Raw genomic sequence first — 20,985 nt, forward strand, 5'->3', positions numbered from 1 at the left:
TATTATACTGTTTTTTAAATTTGTGAAAAAGTCAAATATATACCCCTGTTCTCTCTTGCGTTAATCTTGCTTTAAGGTCTGGGCAGGATATATCTCTGGCATTCAGTTTTAGCAATCTACATTTCATATTGTTTCAACATTATTGACTTGTACTCTTCAATCTTTCTGAATGTCCTAAAGCAACTAATGTTGATAGTTACTGTAATCAATGAAAGTTTATAATTTATTGTTCAGAACAAATTGGGACATATATCTTCTTTCTTTTATTCATTAAATACTAGTGGTTCTTTTCAAATTAATCATGTAAAATCTTTGACACTGAAGAAAGTTTCTCCTGTATTTTTAAAACAAAGTCCTAATATCCTTTTACCTGTTATTTTAACCTCCATTCCCTCCTGTGTTTTAAGGAGAACATAAAATTTCCAGGAATAATGCTAACAACATACTGCAACTTCCTGAACACTTACTATTGGTTAACCATGTTACATGATCATCTCATTTGGTTGTTATCACAATTCTGAGAGGTAATTATAATCCTCTGTTTACAGATAAGGAAGTTAAATTATTTTTATATACATTTTATTATACTTTAGGTTATGGCATACATGTGCAAAACATGCAGGACTTATGGATAGGTACATACATGGCAATGTGGTTTGCTACCTCCATCCCCCCATCACCTATATCTGACATTTATCCCTGTTATCCCTTCCCTACCTCCCTACCCCTGCTGTCCCTCCCCTACTTCCTGGCAACAGACCCCAGTGTATGATGCTCCCCTCCCTGTGTCCATGTGTTCTCATTATTCAACACCCGCCTATGAGTGAGAACATGTGGTGTGTTTTCTGTTCTTGTGTCAGTTTCCTGAGAATGATGGTTTCCAGATTCATCCATGTCCCTACAAAGGACACAAACTCATTGTTTTTTATGGCTGCATAGTATTTCATGGTGTATATGTGCCACATTTTCCTTGGCCGGTCTATCATTGATGGGCATTTTGGTTGGTTCCAGGTCTTAGCTATTGTAAACAGTGCTGCAATGAACATACATGTGCATGTGTCTTTATAATAGAATGATTTATAATCCTTTGGATATATACCCAGTAATGGGATTGCTGGGTCAAATGGAATTTCTGTTTCTAGGTCCTTGAGGAATCACCACACTGTCTTTTACAATGGTTGAACTAATTTACACTCCCACCAACAGTGTAAAAGGGTTCCTATTTCTCCACATCCTCTCCAGCATCTGTTGTCTCCAGATTTTTAAAGGATCGACATTCTAATTGGCATGAGATGGTATCTCAATGTGGTTTTGATTTGCATTCCTCTAATGACCAGTGATGATGAGCATTTTTTCATATGTTTGTTGGACTCATATGTCTTGTTTTGAAAAGTGTCTGTTCATGTCCTTGGCCCACTTTTGGATGTTTTTTTTTTTTTTCCTTGTAAATCTGTTTTAGTTCTTTGTAGATTCTGGATGTTAGCCCTTTGTCAGATGCGTATATTGCAAAAATTTTTTCCCATTATATTGGTTGCCAGTTCACTTTAATTGATTCTTTTGCTCTGCAGAAGCTCTGGAGTTTAATTAGATTCCATTTGTCTATTTTGGCTTTTGTTGCCAATGCTTTTGGTGTTTTAGTTATGAAGTCCTTGCCTATGCCTATGTCCTGAATGGTTTTGCCAAGGTTTTCTTCTAGGGTTTTTATGGTGTTAGGTCTTATGTTTAAGTCTTTAATCCATCTGGAGTTAATTTTAATGTAAGATGTCAGGAAGGGGTCCAGTTTCTGCTTTCTGCAAATGGCTAGCCAGTTTTCCCAACACCATTTATTAAACAGGGAATCCTTTCCCCATTGCTTTTGTCAGGTTTGTCAAAGATCAGATGGTTGTAGATATGTGGCATTACCTCTGAGGCCTCTGTTCTGTTCCATTGGTCTATATTTCTGTTTTGGTACCAGTACCATGTTGTTTTGATTACTGTAGCCTTGTAGTATAGTTTGAAGTCAGGTACTGTGATGCCTCCAGCTTTGTTCTTTTTGCTTAGAATTGACTTGTCTATGCAGGCTCTCTTTTGGTTCCATATTTAGTTCAAGGTGGTTTTTTCTAGTTTTGTGAAGAGGGACATAGGTAGCTTGATGGGGATAGGGCTGAATGTATACATTACTTTGGGCAGTATGGCCATTTTCATAATATTGATTCATCATAACCATGAACATGGGATGTTTTCCATCTGTTTGTGTCCTCTCTTATTTCCTTGAGCAGTGGTTTGTAGTTCTCCTTGAAGAGGTCCTTTACATCCTTGGTTAGTTGTATTCCTAGGTATTTTATTCTCTTTGTAGCAATTGTGAATGGCAGTTCATTCCTGATTGGCTCTCTTTAAGTCTGTTATTGGTGTATAGGAATGCTTGTGATTTCTGCACATTGATTTTATATCCTGAGACTTTGCTGAGATTGCTTATCAGTTTCAGGAGATTTTGGGCTGAGATGATGGGGTCTTCTAAATACACAGTCATGTCGTCTGCAAATAGAGACAAATTTGACTTCCTCCTTTCCTAACTGAATGCCCTTTATTTCTTTTTCTTGCCTGATTGCTCTGGCTAGAACTTCCAATACTATATTGAATAGGAGAGGTGAGAGAGGGCATCCTTGTCTAGTGCCAGATTTCAAAGAAAATGCTTCAGTTTTTGCCTATTCAGTATGATATTGGCTGTAGGTTTGTTGTAAATAGTTTTTATTATTTTGGGATACATTCTGTCGATATCTAGTTTATTGAGAGTTTTTAGCATAAAGCGCTGTTGAATTTTGTCAAAGGCCTTCTCTGCATCTATTGAGATAATCATGTGGTTTTTGTCTTTGGTTCTGTTTATGTGGTGAATTACATTTACAGACTTGTGTATGTTGAACCAGCCTTGCATCCCTGGGATGAAGCCTACAGGAACATGATGGATAAGCTTTTCAATGTGCTGTTGCTATTGGTTTGCCAGCATTTTATTAAAGATTTTTGCATCTATGTTCATCACAGATATTGACCTGAAGTTTTGTTTTTTGTTGAGTCTCTGCTGGATTTTGGCATTAGGATGACGTTGGTCTCATAAAATGATTTGGGAAGGATTTCTTCTTTTGGGATTGTTCAGAATAGTTTCAGAAGGAGTGGTACCAACTCCTCTTTATATGTCTGCTAGAATTCAGCTGTGAACCCATCTGGACCTTGACTTTTTTTGGTTGGTAGGCTATTACTTGCTGCCTCAACTTCAGCCCTTGTAATTGGTCTATTCAGGGTTTCTACTTCTTCCTGGTTTAGGCTTGGGAGGGTGCAAGTTTCCAGGAATTTATCCATTTCTTCCAGGTTTACTGGTTTCTGTGCAGAGTTGTTTGTAGTAATCTCTGATGGTAGTTTGTATTTCTGTGGACTTGGTGGTGACATCCCCTTTATTTTTTTTAATGCATGTATTTAATTCTTTTTTATTAATCTGGCTAGTGGTCTATTTTGTTGATCTTTAAAAAAAAAAAAAACCAGCTCCTGGATTTATTGATTTTTTTTGAAGGGATTTTTGTGTCTTTATCTACTTCAGTTCTGCTCTGATCTTAAGTATTTCTTGTCTTATGTTTGCTTTTGAGTTTTTTGATCTTATTCCTCTAGCTCTTTCAATTTTGATGACAGGATGTCAATTTTAGATCTTCCCTTGGTTCTCATTTGGGCATTTATTGCTATAAATTTTCCTCTAGATACTGCTTTAAATATGCCCCAGAGATTCTGGTACATTGTGTCTTCATTCTTGTTGGTTTCGAAGAACATGTTTATATCTGCCTTCATTTCATTGTTTATCCAGTCAACATTCAAGAGCCAGTTGTTCAGTTTCCATGAAGTTGTGCAGTTCTGAGTTAGTTTCTTAATCCTGAGTTGTAATTTAATTGTACTGTGGTCTGAGAGACTGTTTGTTATGATTTCTGTTCTTTGCATTTGCTGAGGAGTGATTTACTTCCAATTATGTGGTCAATTTTAGAGTAGGTGTGATGTGGTGCTGAGAAGAATGTATATTCTGTGGATTTGGGGTGGAGAGTTCTGTAGATGTCTATTAGGTTTGCTTGGTCCAGATCTGAGTTCAAGTCCTTTATAATCTTGTTAATTTTCTGTCTGGTTGATCTGTCTAATATTGACAATGGAGTGTTAAAGTCTCCCACTATTATTGTGTGGGAGTCTAAGTCTCTTTGTAGGTCATTAAGAACTTGCCTTATGTATCTGGGTGCTTTGTATTGGGTGCGTATATATTTAGGATTTGGGATTGTTAGCTCTTCTTTTGCACTGATCCTTTTACTATTATTTAATGCCCTTCTTTGTCTCTTTTGATCTTTGTTGGTTTAAAGTCTATTTTATCAGAGACTAGGATTGCAACTCCTGCTTTTTTTTTTGCTCTCCATTTGCTTGGTAAATCTTCCTCCATCCCTTTATTTTAAGCCTATGTGTGTCCTTGCATGTGAGATGGGTTTCCTGGATACAGCACATTGATGGGTTTTGGTTCTTTATCCAGTTTGCCAGTCAGTGTCTTTTTGTTGGGGCATTTAGCCCATTTACATTTAAGGTTAATATTGTTGTGTGATTTGATCCTGCCATTTTGATGCTAGCTGGTTGTTTTGCCCATTAGTTGATGCAGTTTCATTTGTCAATGCTTTTTATCATTTGGTATGTTTTTGGAGTGGCTGATACTGGTTGTTCCTTTCTGTGTTTTGTGTTCCTTTCAGGAGCTCCTGTAAGGCAGGCCTGGTGGTGACGAAATCTCCCAGCAATTTCTTGTTCGTAAAGGCTTTTATTTCTTCTTCGCTTATGATGCTTAATTTGGCTTGATATGAAATTCTAAAGTTCTTTCCTTTAAGGACGTTGAATATTGTCCTCCACTCTCTTCTGGCTTGTAGGTTTTCTGCTGAGAGATCTGCTGTGAGTCTGATGGGCTTCCCTTTGTGGGTAACCTGACCTTTCTCTCTGGCTGCCCTTAGCATTTTTTCCTTCATTTCAACCCTGGTGAGTCTGATGATTATGTGCCTTGGGGTTGCTCTTCTTGAGGAATATCTTTGTGGTGTTCTCTGTATTTCCTAGACTTGAATATTGGCCTGCCTTGCTAGGTTGGGGAAGTTCTCCTGGATTATATCCTGAAGTGTTTTCCAGCCTGGATTCATTCTCTCCGTCACATTCAGATACACTTATCAAACATAGATTAGGTCTTTCCACATAATCTCATATTTCTTGGAGGCTTTGTTCATTTCTTTGCACTCTTTTTCCTCTAATATTGCCTTCTCATTTTATTTCATTGATCTTCAATCTCTGATATCCTTTCTTCTGCTTGGCCAATTCAGCTATTGAAACTTGTGTATGCTTCGTGAAGTTCTTGTGTTGTGTTTTTCAGCTCCATTAAGTCATTTATATTCTTCTCTATGCTGCTTATTCTTGTTAGCATTTAGTCAAACCTTTTTCAAGGTTCTTAGTTTCTTTGCATTGGGTTAGAACATGTTCTTTTAGCTCAGAGAAGTTTGTTATTACCTACCTTCTGAAGCCTGATTCTGTCAATTCATCAGACTCATTCTCCATCCATCTTTGTTCCTTTGCTGGTGATCAGTTGTGATCCCTTGGAGGAGGAGGGGCTTTCTGGTTTTGGGTGTTTTCATCCTTTTTGCACTGGTTTCTTCCCATCTTTGTGGATTTATCTACCTATGGTCTTTGTAGTTGGTGACTTTGAGTGGACATCCTTTTTGTTGATGATAAATTTATTTCTTTCCGTCTTTTTAGTTTTCCTTCTAACAGGCAGGCCTCTCTGTTGTAACATTGCTGGAGGTTCACTACAGATGCTGCTTACCTAGGGATCACCTGTAGTGGCTGCAGAACAGTAAGGGTTGCTGCCAGTTTCTTCTTCTGTTATCTTTGTCCCAGGATACCCGCCAGATGTCAGCCTGAGCTCTCCTTTATGAGGTTACTCTTTGGATATAGGGGGGCCAGGGAGCTGCTTGAGGAGACACTTTGTCCCTTATAGTAGCTCAAGTGCTGAGCTGTGAGTTTTGTTCTGTTCAGAGCTGCTGGGCAGGTACATTTAAGTCTACTGCAGCAGAACTCATAACTCCCCTTTTTTCCCAGGTGCTCTGTCCTGGGAAGGTGGGCTTTATTTATGAGTTCCTGACATGCTGCTGCCTTTTTTCAGAGCTGCCCTGCCCAGCACAGAGGTAGCCTAGTCACAGTCTGCCAGTAGAGGCATTGCTTAGCTGCTGCAGGCTCTGCCCAGCTGTTGTGTGAACCTCATTGTGGTTTTGTTTATAGAGGTATAGTTAGAACTGCCTCAGTAATGGTGGACTGCCTCTGCTATGGCAGACTGCCTCCGTAATGGCTGCCATTACTTAGTTTACTTTTATTAATGTTTTTTTTTTCAAAGAAATGTTAAGTTATATATGACACACTATCATGCTTCTAACTTTAAATTTGCATGGCATGTTGGAATTACATGTAATGACTTTAGGTAATATAAAAACCATTGCTTTTTGGAAACAGAACTATTTAGAATCCAGCTGTGTGACTTCAGTCAAGTTATTTAAAACTTTCTAAATCTTATTACTTGCAAAAATGGAGCTAATGTTTTCTTCAAAACATGTTTTGAAGGGTGTTCTAAGTACATGGCACAAAGTGAAACCTTAATAAATGTTATTCTCCCTCTATTTTATTTCAGTACATTCTAAAATGGCAAATATTCCCTGATAGCTTCAAAGTTTCTCTATATCTTATTTTTCTAATGAAATAGTACTTTCTGGTTAAGTAAAAAACAAACTAAAATTTTACTCAAATGAACACCAAGTATATATTATTTCACACACTTGTGTTTTTAAATTACTTACCAGAACATAGTGACAGCAAATCTTTTGTTTAATAGATTAACTAAAACAACACTGACTCCATAAACATTTAATAACAGTCACATTTAAGGTAAAAGACCTAAAAGCAAAGATAATTATAGAAAATGTTGACATTGCAAAAATCCATTCTTCTCTGCAGATAAGATGCTGCCATGGCTTTGATACCAATCTTTTCTCCATAATCCTGCTATAATTTCACACATAAATTTCCACATAGCTCAAATAATAAAAGCCTTTACAAACCTAGTGAAGACACATCAGCAATGATGAAGTATCCTCCATCAGGAACTATGGGTTTTAGGCCAACACTTTCAAGTAAATATACCATCCGATCTCTTTTTACTTCTAATTCTTTTGGCAAAGAATTAAAGTAACATTCTGGATCATCCATGCGCTTGATGTCAATCCAGAAAGCTTGAGCCAAGGCTTCCTGTTAGAATTAAAAAATACGAAAGGGAATATGGAAAAGTTATTTATTGCTTAGTTTATTGGTATAATAAATAAAGATGACCTGAGTAAAATTATTGGCAAGGAAGTCACTCAGGAAATAAGTTGAATTCCTGTGAACCTATATTAAACTCTAAATTAATGGAGGAATCAGTTATACCTGAATGATTAAATCTCATGTGAAGAACTGAGAATGAGTCATGAAAATTCAAATTGAAAAAGAGCTGTTACATAAAGATGGCTTGCTTGGAAACAAAAAGACATTAAGACATTAAGACATTTTCTTAATGAGGTGAGTTGTAGAATGACTTGCTAAATCTAAGTCAGAAAAACAACCAGAGAGTAGTTGGCCTTTCACCATTACCTTTGGGGACAGAGTGGAAATGAAAGCTAACCCACTGTGTAAAGGAGAGATGCGCCTTTCTTATTCCCTATAGGTGTGCAAATCTTTGCTGGAATCATTCATTTGCCAGGAAGGTGGTCAAAGTGTAACAGGGGATAGAAATGAGTTTCTGGAACATCTATAGTAATTCCTCTACCTTTCTTCAAGAGCCAGGAAAGCAAACTGGGCCAAGGAAAAAGCCAGTGTTTAAGTGCAGTGGACTAAATGTTTGTGTTTGTTCCCATGTTCATATATTAAAATCCTAAACCCCAAGGTGATGGTATTAGGAAGTGGGGCCTTTAGGAGGAGATTAGTGTAGAAAGGTAGAGCCCTCACCAACAGAATTAGTGCCCTTACAAAGGAGGGCTAGCTTGCTCCTTCTACCATGTGAGGACACAGCAAAAGGTACCATTCATGAAGAAGAAGGTCCTCACCAGACACCAAATCTACTGGTGCCTTAATCTTGGACTTTTCCCACCTCCTGAATGGTGAGAAATAAATTTCCATTGTTTATAAGCCACCCAGTCCATTTGTTACTGCAGCCCAGACCAACTAAGACATTAAGAATCTGGAAGGTAAGAGAGACAGTGTGGCAAGAGATGAGACTGGAGACAGAGAGAGGCAAGATCACAGAGATGCCAAAAGAATGCAGTAAAACAGAATTAGTAATAATTCTCCAGTACTACAAAAATCTTGGAAAATAAGGATTGCTTTAGCCTGGAAATCTGTGGTTTCCTGGAACTAAACATAGTTATCCTAGAACAAAACAGAGCACCTAGTTGAAAGGGAGCATAAGATGGTTCAGAAAAAGATGTATTATTGGCTGTATCTCTTTTTTCTCTTGGCAACTTGTTCATTCACTATAGGAGATACTGCCTTAGAAAATTCCAAGTGAAAGGAGACATAAACATCCATCCTAACTGCAGCATCATCCTGGGCTCCTTCCTTTTTCTCATACCCCATATGTAACCTATTGACAAATAATGTTGGCTCTATTTTCAAAATATATTCAGAGTCCAATCACTTTTTACTACTTCTACCATCCCCATCTTGGTTCAATCCAGTGGCCCTTCTCTCTTGAATCACTGCAACAACTTTCTCATTCAAGGAAGCAGTCAGAGTCTGTAAAACAAGCCAGACCAAGTCCCTCCTGAACTCAAAACTCTCTGGTGACTTTCTATCTCATTCACTCCTTACAGTGATGTGCATGGCCCAGCTCCATTTGACTCCCAGCTACCTGTCTGATCTTAGCTTTCCTACTCTTCTCCCTTGATCATTCCATTCCAGTCTTGTCGGGTCCTACTTGCAGACCCTGGCCCAGCAACAGATGAACAAATGCACTCAGACACGGATATCCAGTGAAAGCGTGGGCTTAGGGGTCCAGGCCACTCACAGAGGAGGGTGCTGTAAAGAGTCAGCAGCTGTGGCCCTTACCAGCTGGCACTGCTGGCCTTTATTCTATATAAATTTAATGACAGAGGCTTTGAGTCAATACATTTGTGGAATGGTTAAAGGCCAGGTTCTGAGGCCTAAAGCAGACACCATTTGTGGGTAATAACATTGTTGACCCCCTGAGTAGAGAGTAGTCATGCACCCATGGGTGTTCAAAGGTTGGTCTTAGGACCACATGAGTAAATAAGCTCTTTAGATAAACTCCGTAACATTTCCTTGTACCAACTTCTCCCTAATTGCCTCTGGGTAAGAACCACCGCCTTAGGCTCATTCCTTCCCGAGGCTTTTGCAAAAACCTCCTGACCTTCCAAGAAATTTTGCATCTATTTCTCTATAATTTTTCTCATAATTTCTCCCACTACCCTGACTGAACCACTACACAGTCTCTGTGCTGTTCTCTGATATAAACATGCTGGCAAGGCTGTCTACCACCTGGCCTTTCCACTTGCTGTTCTCTCTAGGTAACCATGTAGCTGCTTAAACTCCTTCAGTTAGTTGTTCAAATGTTATCTTCCCAGGGAGGCTTTTAAAGATTACCCTATTTAACACTGTGTATTCTCCCACTGGTGCTTTATAGCCTTCCTCTTCCCTATTTTATCTTTCTTCTTCATATCAATCCATAGCTGACATATTTTTAAAATATTTATTTATTATTATATTCCACCAATTAGGTTGTAAGCTTCATGAGGGCAGAAATTGTTGTCTGCTGTATCTCCAGTACTCAGTAAATATTTGTTGAAAATGAATGGATTTATTTTGAGAGGATGAAATTAATTTAACATATAATAAAACCAAATGTTAGAACTTTGCTTTATTGTGAGTTACTTTAGAGAATCGCTAAAGAAAGAACTTTTAAATAAGATTTTTTTCTGATTCAGAAGGTATTTTTGAAAGGAAGCAAAAAATCAAGTTTACTATAGTCAATATATTTTGCTCTTTTGCCCCCTTTTTCTTTGAGACAGAGTCTCATTCTGTTGCCCAGGCTGGAGTGCAGTGGCATGATCTTGGCTCACCAAAACTTCCTGAGTTCAAGCGATTCCCCTGCCTTAGCCTCCTGAGTAGCTTGGATTACAGGCACCCACCACCACACCCAGCTGATTTTTATATTTTTAGTAGAGACGGGGTTTCACCATGTTGGGCAGGCTGGTCTCAAACTCCTGACCTCAAGTGATCTGTCCGCCTCAGCTTCCCAAAGTGCTGGATTACAGGCATGAGCTACCATGCCTGGCTCTTTTGCCCTTTAACTGCCTTCTAGAAAAATAATATTTTTTCAGCATTTTGATTATCCACAGAATGATGGTAAATAAATCCCTATTTCCATAATAAATACATAAAATATTAAATAATATTTACAGTTTTCTTTTTTTACTTTATATTTTAGAAATCTTTTTTTTATCTCAGTACAGTAATTATAGTATTTCTCCATTTTATTTCTTGTTTCTTTTCTCTTCAGTAGTTGGTAGACAGAATAATGGGTCCCAACGACGTCTAGATCTTAAAACCCAGAACTTGTAAATATGTTACCTTGCATGGTGAAAGGAACTTTGCAGATGTGATTTGAATTTAGGATCTTTAGATGGGGAGATTATCCAGTGGGCCTAATGTTATCTCAAAGATGCTTATAAAGGAAAAAGGGAGGTGGGAGGGTTGAAGTCACAGGAGGAGATGTGTTGATGTAAGCAGAGGATGGATTAATGTGACTGTGAGCCAAAGAATATAGGCAACCTCTAGAAGCTGGAGAAGGCATAGAGCAGGGTCCCTCCTAGAGCCTTCAGAAGGAACACAGCAATGCCAGCACCTTGATTTACCCTTTAAGACCCATTTCAGATTTCTGAGCTGAAGAACTGCAGGCTTAATAAATTGGTGTTGTTTTAAGTCACTAAGTTTGTGGTAATTTGTTACAGCACCAGTAGGAAACCAATATGGTTACATAACATTTCAATGTTTCAATGATAGATCATGGTTTATGTAACAAACTGTCTGTAGATGATAACAGATTATCCTCAATCATCTGCAATGAATAGCCAGGTAAGTACATAACTTCTTACATGTGCAGATAATAGTTTGATATGGTTTGTATCTGTGTCTTCATCCAAATCTCTTGTCCAATTGTAATCTTCAATGTTGGAGGTGGGGCCTGGTGGGAGGTGATTTGATCATGGGGGTGGTTTCTCATGAATGATTTAACACCGTCCCCTTGGTGCTGTTCTCATGATAGTGAGTTATTGTGAGATCTGGTTGTTTAAAAGTGTGTTGCACTTCCCCACTTCTCTCCCTCCTGCTTTAGCCATGTAAGGCATGCTTACTTCCTCTTTGCCTTCTGCCATTATTTTAAGTTTTCTGAGGCCTCTCCAGAAGCAGAAGCCACTATGCTTTCTGTACAGCCTGTAGAACCATGAACCAAGGAAACCCCTTTTCTTTATAAATTACTAAGCCTCATGCATTTCTTTACCCGAGTGCAAGAATGGACTAAAACACAGCTTTAGAGTAAATTCTTAGAAGATGAATTGCTTTCATAGGGCAAGCACATATGTAATTTTGCTTAGTTTTGTCATTGTCCTTCATAGAATCTGTAGCACTTTAGACTCCCGCAAGCAATGTTTAAACAGCTAAACTTGTATTAAGAAAAAAAAAACCCAAACCATCCTGAATATGTATCTGCTCCCCAAATTCCAAATTATATTAAAAGGCCCTGCAACAGAAGGATAGAAAGAGAAGAACCAGGTCAACTCAAATATGCAATATAAAAGTAGTATCTTCACCAAAAGACCATGCTTCTACCCTGTCTTAACTATAACACTTACTTGTAAAGGAGTTGCGCAAGTATAAATCGTATTTTGTTGAACTGTCTGTAAATGTTTTATCAAATGAGTCGGACCAATGGACCAGCCAAGCTGGGAAAGGAAAAGATAAAAGATTTCAAAAAATCAGACTGTATATAGCAAATCTGAGACAACAGTTTAAAATTAATGCAATCGTTAAATATATACAATCTTAAAATGTTGGCTGGGTGTGGTGGCTCACACCTGTAATCCCAGCACTTTGGGAGGCTGAGGCGGGTGGATCACTTGAGATTAGGAGTTCAAGACCAGCATGGTCAACATGGTGAAACACTGTCTCTACTAAAAATACAAAAAAATTAGCTGAATCCAGTGGTGGTGGGAGCCTGTAATCCCAGCTACTTGGGAAGCTGAGAGAGGAGAATCACTTCACCCCAGGAGGCAGAGGTTGCAGTGAGCCAAGATGTACCACTGCACTCCAGCCTGGGTGACAGAGTAAGATCCATCCCCCACCCCCAAAAAAGTTTACACTATGAAAGTAGTACAGTATTAGTACTTAGAATCATTTCAATGCTCTTCTCTTCATGGAATGGCTTCCAACTGGAATCACTAAGCTCTGCCTTCATCACTAAGCTCTGCCTTTCAGAAGGTAAGCAGCTTGCAATCATTGTTAGCCTTTTCCTCTCTTCTAGTTCGCTAATTCTGATATTCTGGAAGATTAACAACTGGTAATAAAGCTTGTTTGAATTAAAGATTAAAGTAACATTGAATGAGGGCGGAAGGAACGCATAATTAAAACTATGTATATAGACTTTTGCAGGCCTAATTTTTGATGCCCTGCTTCTTTTTTTTTTTGAGATGGAATTTTGCCCTTGTTGCTCAGGTGGAGTGCAATGGCCTGATCTCAGCTCACTGTAACCTCTGCTTCCCAGGTACAAATGATTCTCCTGTCTCAGCCTCCCAAATAGCTCAGATTACAGGCATGTGCCACCACACCTGGCTAATTTTTTTGTATTTAGTAGAGACGGGCTTTCACCATGTTAGGCTGGTCGAGAACACCTGACCTCAGGTGATCCACCTTCCTTGGCCTCCCAAAGTACTGGGATTACAGGCGTGCACCACTGTGCCTGGCTGGTTACCCATGTTCAGGAGGGGTGAGGCTGGAAGAGAATTGGGTTTTTTAACTGGATAAATTATTGTAACAAATAATACAGGGGTTAAGTGCATGAATCCTAGAGCCAGACTTTTTCTTCTGGCTTGAATTTATTAGTGGGGTAGTCTCAGGCAAATCACTTAACTTCTCTGTGCTTTAGCTTTGTCATCTGTAAAATGAGGATAGTAATCATACCCACCTTATAGTACAGTTATGGGAATGAAAGAAACTAGTATATGTAAAACACTTAGAACCTGGTATATAGCAAGTGCCAAAATATTAGCTACTATTATTTTTTTCTCCTTTTATATTAATATGCAGCAATCTAAACACTTGTTTGCAAAGAAAAAGGTGTCATTAGTTGATTACTTATAATAGAAAAGAATGACCTAATTTTTCTTACTTTTAAAGAAATAATTAGGTCTCAAAAAGGATAAAACTCAACATGAAAGCCAAATAAGTCAAAAGATAAGCAAAGATCACCAGGTATAAAAATCTATAAACTGAGTATGTATACAATTATTCATTTATCTGCTTACTTATTTAGTTCATTATTTTGTTAAAGACAATCTTGCTCTGTCTCCCAGTGGCTGGAGTGTAGCTCATTGCAGCCTCAACTTCCTGGGCTCAAGTGATCCTTTCACATCAGCCTCCCAAGTAGCTGGGACTGCAGGCATGCACCACCATCCCTGGCTAATTTTTTAAAAAATGTATTTGTAGAGACAGGGTCTCACTATGTAGCCAAGGTTGGTCTTGAACTCTTAGTCTTAAGTGATCCTCTTGCCTTAGCGTCCCAAAATACTGGGATTATAGGCATGAGCCACCATGCCTGGCCAGTATTTAAAACACAAAACACTACATAAAATAATATACAGGCCTTTTTTTTTTTTTTTTTTTGAGTTGGAGTCTTGCTCTGTTACCCAAGCTGGAGTGCAGTGGTGCCATCTCAGCTCAGTGCAACCTCCACCTCTCAGTTTCAAGCAGTTTGCCTGCCTCAGCCTCCTGAGTAGCTGGGATTACAGGCACGCACCACCGTGTTTGGCTAATATTTTTTTTTATATTTAGTAGCGACGGGTTTCATCATATTGTTTAGGCTGGTCTCGAACTCCTAATGTTGTGATCCACCCACCTTGGCTTCCCAAAGTGCTGGGATTACAGGCCTATTTTTAAGCATTGAAATTCTTACTCATCTTACCTTCCAGCCAGTTACACTGAAAGTCTTTCCAGCACTTCCTATCGTTATTGTTCTCTCCCACATACCTGGAAGAGTGGCTAAACAGTGGAAGAAAAAAGGTTAAATAATTGCTTTCCAATTAATCTACATTTAGTATAATCGAAAAACATAACAAAGACATATAAGTTCAATGAAAATAAATGTATTATAGTTTAGCCAGTCTAGTTATGTCTAGTTTTTTATTTTTAGATAATATAACTTTAATGCAAAACACAGATGAAAAGGTTACAACACTGTAATGCTGTACCAAAATAATATGTAAATAGATTTAATAATTTTAAAATTAGTTCTGGTGCTGGAGTGTCAGGGGTGCCAGCAGGCAGTGTTCCAGTCTGCTTCAAGCGGCAGCTGTCACAGGGGCTGTAGCATTCAGTGTTCAATGTTAGCAGTGGCTGCATTTTCAATATAATAATCCTGTGGCAGGGCTTAGGTTGTGATCCTGATTACTGTTTAGGCCCCTTTATCTTGCCTATTTTCTAAGTGTATTTCTCCAGGCTTCCTAGAGCAATGGCTCTTAAAATGTGATCTCACACCAGCAATAACAGCATCACTGGGCAACTTGTAAGAAAGGCAAATCATTGGGCCTCATCCCAGACCTATGGAATCAGAAACTCTGGTGGTAGAACCCAGTAATTGTGTGTGCACCTGTGTGTGTGTGTTTTACTAACAACTTTATTGGGTTATAAATCCCATATCATGTAATTAGCCAACTTAAAGTATACCATTCAGTGATTTTTAGTATATCTATAGACCTGTGCAACTATCACCATAACCAATTTCAGAACATTTTTTTCACCCTAAAAGAAGCCCTGTATTTTTTAGCTATCACTCTTTAATATCTTCATGGCCATTGTGCCTGAATGAAGCTTATCAAACACACATATTTTCTCCATAAGGAACGTCACAGCCTTCTAACACTGAGGAATACTAGACAGCACTTTAGCACTAGGCTTGGGGGCCATTTTAAACAGCAAAATCACTGTACAGAGAATAATTGCTCATAGTGTGAACTGAAACAGAAGCAAAATGTTCGATTTCAACTTGGAATGTGTGTAGGGTGACTCCAATCTTTAAATGAAGTGCTGTGAGTACTGATTTTGGGTTTACACATATATTTTAGGGAGTAGGCAAATTTGCAAATGCAGAACTAAAGAATAATGTGAATTAGCTATATAACGGTTTTCAAGTTGATTAACATCTTTAATAAAGATATTCATTCATTCATACATCAAATATTCATTAGCAACCACCAGGTGCTAGGGACTAAGCTAGGTCTAGAGGAAACAAAGATGAATAAGATGCAATTCTTCAAAAAATTTAATTTCTAGTGGGGACATGAGTCACATAAAATGACAATTATAATTCAGTGTGATAAAAATGCTGTAATGGCAGGAGACATGGAGGGTGATGCAAGAATAGAAGAGAGTGTTGAGGGTGGCTTTCTGCAGCTAGTAATTCTTGAGCTGAGACTTAGAAGACCATATAGCCACAGCCAGGCAGAGAAGGGTAAGGAAGATATTTTGGGCTAAGGCATGTAACGAAGGCCTGGAGGCCTAAAATGCAAGTTTGTAAATTTTGCTAGACATTGGTTATAACTGGTAAATTACCATTCCGTCACCCTTTGAGAGTGCCACCCACACTTTGGATTCCTCAGGTAATTTAGTTGTGAAGTTCTTTCCATGCCACCCACAAGTTTTTCCACTCGTTTTTCAGAAGTACAAGTGGGGGCTTTTATACTGTTCTTAAGAGTTTTGGTACACACAAAGGGAAAATAAATGCTCATCTCTGGGAATCTGAGCTTGTGCTTTCTTGAAGTAATCTGTTCATAAGCAAGTAAAGTACCTACTAAAATGTAAGGCAGCTACAGAAATTTCCAAAACAATGTATAAGTAATTTCAGTCTACCCTGAAATACCTACTAAATTTGTAACAGTAGGAAAAGTATATAATCAGAAAAGTTATAATTTTATTCTCTGTGGAATATAACAAAACCCAAAAAGATAAGTGAGGAAAATATTTAGAATGTCTGCTTGAAGAAGAAATATTTCAATACTTGATAGATAGTTATATCCCTTCAAGTTTTGAGACATTTCAGGTCTTCCAAAGTACTCCAAAAGAACACTATGACACATGCCAACTTTTCTGTTTGACCAGAGAAAATCTAAACTATGTATAATGTAGATTATCACTTCCTTTAAAGTAAAGGAATATCTCATATATTAAAGGACTACTGTTGAACTTTGCAAATTGATGTAATAGCCATTTTGCATCTTTAATTTAACAAAGACCACTGTATTTGATAGAATACCCAAGTTTTAATGCAAACAAATTGCATTTTCATTTTTTTGGTCTTATTTAAACTTTATGGGCTGTTACAATTAAAAAAAAATTAAATTTAAAATATACTTCTTGCCTATCTTTAGTAAATTATGTTATCAGTTACACTTTACCCTGAAGGACTTACAGTGAGTAGATCTAAACAATAAATTTCAAGATCATCTGAAGTGATCTTTTGGGATGAATACTGCTACACTGAGTTAATTACAACAAGAAAGTAATTGTTCATGTTAATCTGATTTTCCACTGGGAAACAGTACAAATGACTTGAGAAAGAAGTCACTAACAAGATGGGCAGTGGTGGACTCTGGTCACTAACAAGATGGGCAGTGGTGGACTCTGGTACAATTTAACACATGATAACATTTTGCTGTATTAAGGTGCCACATTCTGCAAATCTCTGGCTGCTCTCTCTGTTTATATATATTCTCCTTGAGAAAATTCATTCTCTTCCATGTGTTTAGCTACCGCCAACATTTTGATGACTGCCAAAAATATATCCCATTATAATCTGATTCTGATCATCAGGCCTAAAATTCTACTTGTCCCCAGATATATTTTATTCCTCTATGTCCCATAGATACCCAAATGCAGGAAGTTTAAAGCATGAGAAGCAGCAAGTCCCTTTGCTCAGCCCTTCCCTACAAATCTGTTCCTCCTCTCCACATTTACTTGGGTTAAAGTCCTCACCACTGCTGAGTAGTTCAGGCTAGAGATGTTAGTATCATATATTTGCTTGCTTGCTTCCCACCTTCAAATGCTATACTCTATAGTTTTTAAATAGCCCCCATATTCCATCTCCAGTGCTTGGTCATCTGATTTGCTTAAGACTCTCCTCTGTGGCTGGCTCTTACCTTTGTTAAAAAAAGAAATCTAGTAATGGAACCAATTCTCCTGTTTTGTTACAGCTTTTGCAATAGTTCTCAAAGTAGGTTCACTGGCACTCTGGTGATCAAATTAATGTGCATAATTTTTAAAAATCAATTTTAAGTTTTTCTTCCAGACAATTTTCTTAAGCCTTTAGCAAATGCTACCACTTATCTGATAGTGAACACTCCAACAGTGAAACAAATAAGCATTTAGTAAATGCATGTTAAAGGCAAAATCAGAAAACCTCAAATGTGTTTATTTCAACAGCTTTTTGTTATGGACAAGTATGAACAGAATTGTGATTTTTTTATATTGGCTTCTAATTGTTGAATTTCTATTAGGAAAATTGCTACTATGTTCAGGATGGAATTCACCATATAACTATTTCATGATGTGGAATGCTATGATCTCATGGTAATCTCTCACTAAAGTAAGTTTCAGAACCACTGACCTCCTCAAAGTTTATACTCTTTATATCATATTCAAAGTCCTTTAGAATCACCCTACTTTTCCACTCTGATCTATGCCAGTTACTACAATACACCCTCATAAATCAAACTGAGGCTTAGTGTGATGGCTTATTACTGTATTCAGAGCCCTTTGGCAGGCCAGGGTAGGAGGATTGCTTGAGTCCAGGAGTTTGAGAACAGTCAGAACAACATAGTGAGATGCTATCTCTACAAAAATTAAAAATAAATTAAGAACTACAAACCACTGCTCAATGAAATAAGGGAGGACACAAACAGAAGGAAAAAAATCCCATGCTCATGGTTGGGAAGAATCAACATTGTGAAAATGGCCAAAGTAATTTATAGATTCAATGCTATCCCCATCAAGCTACCAATGACCTTCTTCACAGAACTGGAAATAACGACTTCAAACTTCGTATGGAACCAAAAGAGAACCCACGTAGCCAAAATAATCCTAAGCAAAAAGAACAAAGCCGGAGGCATCATGCTGCCTGACTTCAAACTATACTACAAGGCCACAGTAATCAAAATGGCATGGTACTGGTTCTGAAACAGAGACACAGACCAATGGAACAGAACAGAGGCCTCAGAAGCAACACCACACATCTACAATCATCTGATCTTTGACAGACCTGGGAAAAACAAGCAATGGGGAAAGGAGTCTCTGTTTAATAAATGGTGTTGGGAAAACTGGCCAGCCATTTGCAGAAAGCAGAAACTGGACCCCTTCCTGACACCTTACACTAAAATTAACTCCAGATGGAGTAAAGATCTAAACATAAGACCTAATACCATAAAAACCCTAGAAGAAAACCTAGGCAAAACCATTCAGGACACGGGCATAGGCAAGGATTGCATGGCTACAACACCAAAAGCAATGGCAACAAAAACCAAAATGGACAAATAGGATCTAATTAAACTCCAGAGCTTCTGCACAGCAAAAGAAACAATCCTTAGAGTGAACCAGCAACCAACAGAATGGGAAAAAATTTTTACAATCTACCCATCTGACAAAGCGCTAGTATCCAGAATCTACAAAGAACTAAAACAGATTTTCAAGAAAAAAACAAACAAACCCATTCAAAAGTGGGCAAAGGATATGAACAGACACTTTACAAAAGAAGACATATATGAGGCCAACAAACATATGAAAAAATGCTCATCATCACTGGTCATTAGAGAAACGCACATCAAAACCACATTGAGATACCATCTCACACCAGTTAGAATGGCGATCATTAAGAAATCTGGAGACAACAGATGCTGGAGAGGATGTGGAGAAATAGGAACCCTTTTACACTGTTGGTGGGAGTGTAAATTAGTTCAACCATTGTGGAAGACAGTGTGGTGATTCCTCAAGGACCTAAAAATAGAAATACCATTTGACCCAGCAATTACTGGGTATATACCCAAAGAATTATAAATTGTTCTATTATAAAGACACAAGCACACGTATGTTCACTGCGGAACTGTTTACAATAGCAAAGACCTGGAACCAACCCAAATGTCCATCATCGATAGACTGGATAAAGAAAAGGTGGCACATATATACCATGGAATACTACGTAGCCATAAAAAATGATGAGTTCGTGTCCTTCCTAGGGACCTGGATGAATCTGGAAACCATCATGCTCAGCAAACTCACATAAGAACAGAAAACCAAACACCGTATGTTATCACTCATAGGCGGGTGTTGAACAATTAGAACATGTGGACACAGGGAGGGGAGCATCACATACTGTGATCAGTAGGGGCGGGTGTTGGCGAGAAACAGCTGGGTGGGGAGGGATAATGAGGGGAGAAATACCAGATATAGGTGATGGGGGGATGAAGGCAGCAAACCACCTTGCCATGTATGTACCTACACAACAATCCTGCATGATCTGCACATGTACCCCAGAACCTAAATTAAAATTAAATAAATAAATAAATTAGCCAGATGAGGTGGTGCACACTTGTAGTCATAGCTACTTGGGAGGCTGAGGCGGAAGGATTGCTTGAATCCAAAAGTTTGAGGTTACAGTGAGCTATGTGCCACTGCACTCCAACCTGGGTGACAGAGCAAGACCCTGTCTCAAAAAAAATTTAAATAACTGAGCTTTCTTCTTTTTTTTAAAAAATTTCAATAGTCATTTGCCTTCCTTAAGTGTATCTTGATGTTTCATACCCCCTTGCCTAAGTACATGGTAGTTTAGTTTTTAGGAATTTGGTTTCTGTTTCTGTTTAGCTGATTCTCTACCTTTTGGCCACGCCTTTTTTTATTTCCCTCAAACAGTTGCTTTCTCTTCCCATCTCTATAGCAATTTGTAATATACTATAGGAATAATTATGACACATGCAACAATGCAACAATTTAATATATATAAGCATACTACATTTCTTATTTTAATTTTTCTTAAAAAAATTTAGCCAGGTGTGGTGGCCTGTGCCTGTAGTACCAGCTACTTGGGTGGCTGAGGTGGGAGGATTGCTTGAGTTCAGGAGATGGAGGTTGTAGTGAGCCAGTGGTACCTGGGCTCAAGTGATCCTCCCACCTTAGTCTCCCAAGTAGCTGTGACCACTGCATCTGGCTAATTTTTAAAATTTTTATGTAGAGATGGGGTTTCTCTGTTGCCCAGGCTGGTTTAGAACTTCTGGACTCAAGCAATCCACCTGCTTTAGCCTCTCAAAGTGCTGGGATTATAGGTGTGAGCCATTGCACCTAGCCTAAATTTTAAAATTTACCTATTCCTGCCACATTTTTAAGTCATTCTTCCCTTAATCTTTTCATCTTTCCTCTTCATTTATTCAACAATTTCTTTCTAATTCTCTATCACGTACAAGATTCTATGGAAAATGGGGATGCAGAGAGACTGACACAAATTCCCTACATTACTTCAGTTTAGAAGTAAAATATACAGATTCTGATATTTACTATAGAGGAAAAAACAAAACAAAACAGAAAAAGGACAAAGAAAATGCTGGAGGGAGAGGTGTA

At 38.1% G+C, this 20,985-nt stretch overlaps 1 protein-coding gene across 7 annotated transcripts in view; it reads right to left on the bottom strand.

Moving 5' to 3' along the window:
- The window catches only part of KYAT3 (kynurenine aminotransferase 3), a 76,837-nt gene that overhangs the window by 14,051 nt on the left and 41,801 nt on the right, over positions 1-20,985 (bottom strand). For all 7 annotated transcript variants that reach the window (XM_009001639.5, XM_035252065.3, XM_009001637.5 and 4 more), the window contains 3 exons: positions 14,294-14,370; positions 11,970-12,059; positions 7,128-7,314 (listed from right to left, as the gene is read on the bottom strand). In XM_009001639.5, coding sequence (XP_008999887.3) covers positions 7,128-7,314; positions 11,970-12,059; positions 14,294-14,370 — 354 coding nt within the window. The remainder of the gene's footprint in view (positions 1-7,127; positions 7,315-11,969; positions 12,060-14,293; positions 14,371-20,985) is intronic.

The sequence above is a fragment of the Callithrix jacchus genome, chromosome 7 (assembly GCF_049354715.1).
Source record: "Callithrix jacchus isolate 240 chromosome 7, calJac240_pri, whole genome shotgun sequence".
NCBI classification, from domain to species: Eukaryota; Metazoa; Chordata; class Mammalia; order Primates; family Cebidae; genus Callithrix; species Callithrix jacchus.